This window comes from Corvus kubaryi, unplaced genomic scaffold (assembly GCF_017639235.1).
Source record: "Corvus kubaryi isolate FWS band 111438036 unplaced genomic scaffold, C.kubaryi_AGA036_p1.0 37392, whole genome shotgun sequence".
Lineage (NCBI taxonomy): Eukaryota > Metazoa > Chordata > Aves > Passeriformes > Corvidae > Corvus > Corvus kubaryi.
Window position 1 is genome coordinate 3,038,403 of NW_024581131.1, and position 6,000 is coordinate 3,044,402.

Sequence of the window (6,000 nt, forward strand, 5' to 3'; positions counted from 1 at the left end):
TTTTTGCCTAAGAGCTATTAAGATCAGATTTTCTGAGGGAGTCTGTCCCCTGGAAATTTTTGCAAAATTAAAATTCATCCATAATACTTAAGTAAGTGTTGGTATTCACTGGTACAACTATTTAGTATTCAACGATTGTCCAGACTTTATCCAGCATCAGCACTCTAAACACTGAAAAACATTATCATAAAAAAGAAATCTCCACTGAGCAGGAATTATGCAAAAATGGGTAATCAACTATCAGCTGTAACTTTGTGCTACCCTTCTCGAAGACTTAACAGCAGGAATGTGGTAGTGACACTAAACTATTTAACACTGCATTATACATCAGAAATAACAACAAAAAGCCCAAACGACAAAACAACCACAAAAACAAAACCACAAAAACCACTGCCTGCTTTACAGGCAATTGTAACAATCTAGCAATGCTTCCTGAAGCGTAATGCCTTCCTGTAAGAAGGCATTAAAAGACTGTTGACTTACTTAAAAAGCAACTAAATGACCTTGCCTGTTCATAAAGGATAAAGAAGATCCTACTTAAAAGAAGGGTACAAGAAGAAAAGCAGTCCCAAATGAGAAGACATAAAGGTTGCTAAGCCTGGATAGAAGTCTAAGTCTTTGGAAAGGAATTTTTTTTACAAGAGGAACAGCCTTCTTCTGCAGAAGAGGATTCTCTCTCACCACAACACACAGTTCAAAATAATCTTCAGTATTTAAAACTTTCTCAAATCTAGTTATTACTGACTTTTCCCCACCTGACAAAAACGAGACCAAAGCTTTAAAACACTGAGCTACAATGGCACAAGACAAACTTTAGCAGGATCTATTGATACAGAAGTCCAGCTCAAACAAAATTTGATGAGCCAGAACCATCAAAGAAATAACAGGTAACAGGATGTGTCTAAGCATGTAGACATCCCCAGCCTGCAGTCTGCTTAAACAGAAGAGAACACATCACCAACTTCATGACTGTCAGCAGCAGTGGATCTTCTATAGCTACAGTTTATTCATTATCTTGGAAAATACAGAATAGACTAGGTAGTTCTCATACATAGCATTTTTCATTCAAAAGGTCTTAAAGCAGTTTTCAAAGGGAGTTTTAGGAACATGAAGCACAAGCAAGCAGGCAGAGTAATATATTCACAGCTGAAAGTCAGGGATGTCATTCCTTAACTCCTTGCATATTTCAACAGACCATGCACACGAAGATTTCTTCACTCTTACATCATGCTTACATACAACATGCTGACAAGCAGGGGGTTTGGATTTAGAGTTAACAATTTCCCAGGCTACTTTTCCCGCAGAAGCAGCTTTTCCTAGAGAAGCCTTTGGCTCACTGGATCCCCGAGAACACTACACAGAATATTATTAGAAGTTAAAAGCATTAAAAATAATGAACTGTTTGAGCATACATAGAGGGGTAGCTTTGGTCGTACAGGACTGCAGTGACCTGTCACCGAGGCAGCAGACACACAGCACCACAGTCAAACTTCCAGGTTCGTAGGTTTTGAGACATACCTATTAACAGCTTGGGGAAATTGGATGTTTCAATATTGTGGTAATAAACAACTGATGTGATGGCTGCCAGGAACGCCATCCCAGCCGGCATGTACAGGTGTAAATGGCGGGATTCGGAAACCCTTCGAAAGAAAAAACATCTGTTAGAGTCACCTCTCACCTATTTAAATGTTTCCCTTTTAATTCATTAATTGTACCCTGTACCCGGCTCTGATTTAAGATTTTCTAGAATGAGTTATGGATGCAAACCTCTCCAAGTTTTAATTGAATTTATGCTCCTAAATCACACAGGTGGATTTCAAATTCCTCCCCTGTGCTTAACATGAAAGGTGTGTACTCCTATTTCCTACTGAAACCAATTGGAATATTGTTTAAATTAGGACAAGCAGCTCATCTCCAAAATGAGAGAAGTTAATTTAAGCTAAACTAGTTTGGGAGCTGTCCATCAACATATGCAGATAAGACCAACTGACAGCACAGTTCAAGATTTTCTACAGAAGCATTTTGTGGAAGTGTTTCATTTTTTTCAGTTTGGGAGAAGGAACAGCACCATAGCACAGGAATTACTTACAGTGAGGTCTGTCTTCATGACTGCAAGCCACCAAAAAAACCCCTATAAGAGAATCATACACCCTGATGTTTTGTCCTGTAAAGCAAAACTGTGCTGATGCTTTGCTTCAGGTAGTAGCAGAAGGGGTCCTGCCAAATACAGCCCTTTGGGGCAATGTTGTTGGTTTGTGCAGCGTTCAACAGTAACATGATTTCCCCTCTCTTTCCTCCTAGTTACTTTCTCTTCCTTCCCTCTCCCCTTTTCTTTCTTTCACAAAAAGAATTGGGTGCCCTATGCTATCAAGACATACAACTTCCTCTGTCTCCCAACCAGCTTCAGGAGAAGAGGCACCAAGATGACGACTTCAGGACACAAACATTTAGGGAAATTCACACCTTGTCCTCTGAATGGATTTCTTCTTTCTGCATCAAACACTAATTCTGTGGAGCTTGGAGAGATAAAAAGAACTGTGCTGGGAGGGAGATGGGAGATCATCACAGGACATCACACTTCTGAGAGCAGAACTTCCCAAATGTCTAGCAGAACCATAGGAGCTCAGGACAACCATTTCTTGCATCTCTGCTCTAGAAAGGAGAGCTCTCCCTCAATGAAGATTGTGGTGAACTCTGGCTGAAGCCATGCTGACAGTCTGTGACATGAACACTCAATTCCTCTTGCTGACAATAGCTGGATGTCAATACAGCAAAATGAGAAAGGATTCTCTGAAATTCCTAGTAAAGCCAGGAGGTTTTGTACATCAGGGCTGAATTCTCAGCAAGGACAAAAAAAAGCAACAGGAACAGATTTCTTCAGACAGCCTAAGCTTCAGTAGGTAACACGGCAGCAGTGGGAGGCTTTCTAAAATCTATTTATTTCACAGTTGCTGGAATTCCCCTATATAACTGTACCTCCAAATAGGCTGCTTCCATTGCTGAGATGCCAAAGCCTTGAGCACCCAGTTGCTGTCAAAAGGACTCACCAGCACGATCCATTTTGGTTCTTAGAAAGCTGATGAGTCTCAAAACTCTCTTCTATTCACTGGAGGCCTCGCCAGCCTGCTGAATGCTCGGGAAGCATGACTGTGGGCTGGCACTCCCCCAGTAGAGCTCCGAGATTTGTCTCATCAGGTGACACCTATTACTTAACAGCAGTGTTCTGAGTCAAGTTAAATAGCAAATAAACATAATGAGAGGCATTGCTAAAGAGCAAAATAAGGGAGAAAACTCAAAGCAGGAGATTCTGCTCCGAGCATCCCACACCCTGATAACTCTGAATAAGCAAGAGAAAAAATCCTTTTAAAAAAAACTGGCACCGAGAAACATCCTATTTATATGTGTTTAAGAGAAGTTAAAATAATAGTGATGATATAATTTTCTACACCAGAAGACTGCAGTGCTTTTCACACTGGTTGGTGGATACTTGTTATATAGATGGCTAATCAAGGAGGTTTTGTTCTATTTAATGAGGAGCTTCGATTTCATAATCCTTGGGTTCAAATTCATAATCATTATGAAAAATCATGCCTCTCTTCAGAGGCAGAGATCATATTCATTGTTATACATAATTAGCTTTTTTCATAACACATCACTCTCCTGTATCACTTGTTTCACTTGGAATAATTTTTTTCCACAGATTTCTGTTTAGAGACATCCTAAGCTGAATAACAGATGATGGATCATGCTCACATAATGCGAGCTGCTCTGCTCCAGGTAACAGAGGAGATACAGTGCACAATCACCAGAAGAAACTCTGTGGGGTGTGACATAAGGCCAGGAAGATTCATTCCTTTTATTTAGATGAAGAGAACTCAGTTTGGGGGGGAATGGTGTGACCTACTGTGCACATGGGAGTTCCTCCTCAGTAAGGACTGTGGGACTGGGTCCTTGGACATAAAACACATCACGAAAATGTCACCATCTGCTTGACTCATTAGGATTTATCTATGATTACTCTTTGGAAAGATAGTTCATTAAGCTGAACTAAAAATGATTAAGGTCAGTTGTGTGTGTGTACATCACTTGGCAAGGTCTGTGGAATTTCTGATACAAGGTTGGTAGGTTAATCACTAACAAAACAGATTATATGTTCATTACCACAAGGAATGTGATTTAGATGAGAATTTAGACAGGGAGAAAATATCTACCCTGAAATGTTTAAACTGCTCACTGCTACCAGGAGAAGGCAGACATATACACTTACCCATCAGACACTATGCCCTCTGCAATTTCACACACCAGCACAAACAAGAGGATAAAAGTCAATATCCAGCGTAAATTGTGACCAGGAAAATGAAGCCATGTGCTATGATGTATATGTACTTTGGAACTCTGACTTCCCCATCCTAAAAGAGAAAAGAGAATTATAGAGAGCTTTCTTAACAAAAGTGACACACAAAGTTCCTGCATACAAAAAACCCCAAAACACATATGTAACAACCTAGCATACCAACATTGACACAGCTGTGTTGTTAAACACACATGCATTTGAATATTATCAGGACTGTGTTCTCATTACCTCACTTCATATGGAATAAAATCAATAATGCAGACAGGACAAAGCCTTAAATTCCTATACTTTTAGCAACTTACTATCAAGCAATTACACGCACTAAACATTTTCCAAATCTATTCACAGCTTAAATGAACAACAAATTAACATTTTGACAAACACACACAAACACTATAATAAATGCACTACTTCTTTTCCCTTCGATTCTTTTAAAGAGTTAGGAAAAAAAAAAAAAAAAAGAGAAGGTGTGAAGCTTTATCTCGCTAAAAATTAGCAATACTGAGAGATTCCAGACAAACGCAGAGGACTCGAAGCAGCTCTTCAGTTGACCCCGTTTCCACAGTCGTGCTAGCTGATTTTCCCTCACCGGACCCTTTACACAGGAGCGAGTGTTACCCCAGCCCGTGCCGTGGCTCTCCGCGGGCCGGCCCAGGCTGGAGAGAAAGGTACCCGGAGCAGTGACAGCCCCGTGCGCTGAACCACCGGGCCACCTACCGGCCCCGCCAGGCTTGTGACATCAAATCACACCCTCCGCAGGTACCGCAGGAGCCACTGCCGCCGGGCAGGACTCGTAATGAGGGGGGGCTGCCCGGCGGTGTGACCCCGCAGTAATTGCTGGGAGTAATGTTTCATAACGCAACACTTACTTGTCAGGTTTCCTGGGCTTTAAGAGCACATTTATTTCTGCTTCCCGCGCTGCCGGTCAAAACCGGCAAGGCAAATCCTGCGGTCTCCTCCAGCATCACCCATCCCTGTCCTGCCTGCGCAAGGGGTTTCACCTGCGGAGAGCCCCGCGGGCTGCCCCGACGGACGGAGATGGGCCCCGCTGCCCGGGCGGACAGCGGGCGGTGCGGGGGCAGCCCGGGGAGAGGCGGCCACCGGAGCATCCCGCAGCTCGCACCGCATCCCAACACCCTCCGCAGCCTCCCCGCGCGGCACAGGGGACAGGGCCAGGCCGGGGGACACGGCAAGGGGAGGCCAAGCGGACGGGGGGAAACGCGGCACACACGCGGCCGCGCGGGGGAGGGAAACCCACGGCGACACAAAGCCGGGCGGGGGGACACGGCAAGGCACCACCGGGGGTGGAGGAGCAGAAGGAAAAGGCGGGGGAAATAGGAGAGGCACAGGCGGAAAGGGCAAGGAAGAGCCGCAGGCACCCACCGATGAAGAGGATGGGGAAGGTGATGAAGAGCAGGAAGACGTGCGGCACCACGTTGAGCGCGTCCACGAAGCAGCCGTTGTTGAGCACGCCGTGGTCCACGTTGTAGGCGGTGGAGTTGCCCTCATCGCCGCAGAACGCCAGGGCCATGGCGGGACCCTGCGCGCAGCCGGGCGCCGCCTCCGCCTCCGCGCACATCAGGCGGGGCCGGCGCGGCCGCGGCTCTGCCCGCACCTGCCGGGAGCGGCGGCGGCCCCGGCCGCGG

The 6,000-nt window shown here is 44.9% G+C and overlaps 1 protein-coding gene across 1 annotated transcript in view; it reads right to left on the bottom strand.

The window, feature by feature from the left end:
• ABCC8 (ATP binding cassette subfamily C member 8) overlaps positions 1-5,984 on the bottom strand; it is a 74,241-nt gene extending 68,257 nt beyond the window's left edge. Inside the window, exons 1-3 of the mRNA XM_042038335.1 lie at positions 5,738-5,984; positions 4,268-4,409; positions 1,519-1,640 (exon numbers count right to left, since the gene is read on the bottom strand). Coding sequence (XP_041894269.1) covers positions 1,519-1,640; positions 4,268-4,409; positions 5,738-5,933 — 460 coding nt within the window. The 5' untranslated portion in view covers positions 5,934-5,984. The remainder of the gene's footprint in view (positions 1-1,518; positions 1,641-4,267; positions 4,410-5,737) is intronic.
• Between the last annotated feature and the right edge of the window lie 16 nt (positions 5,985-6,000).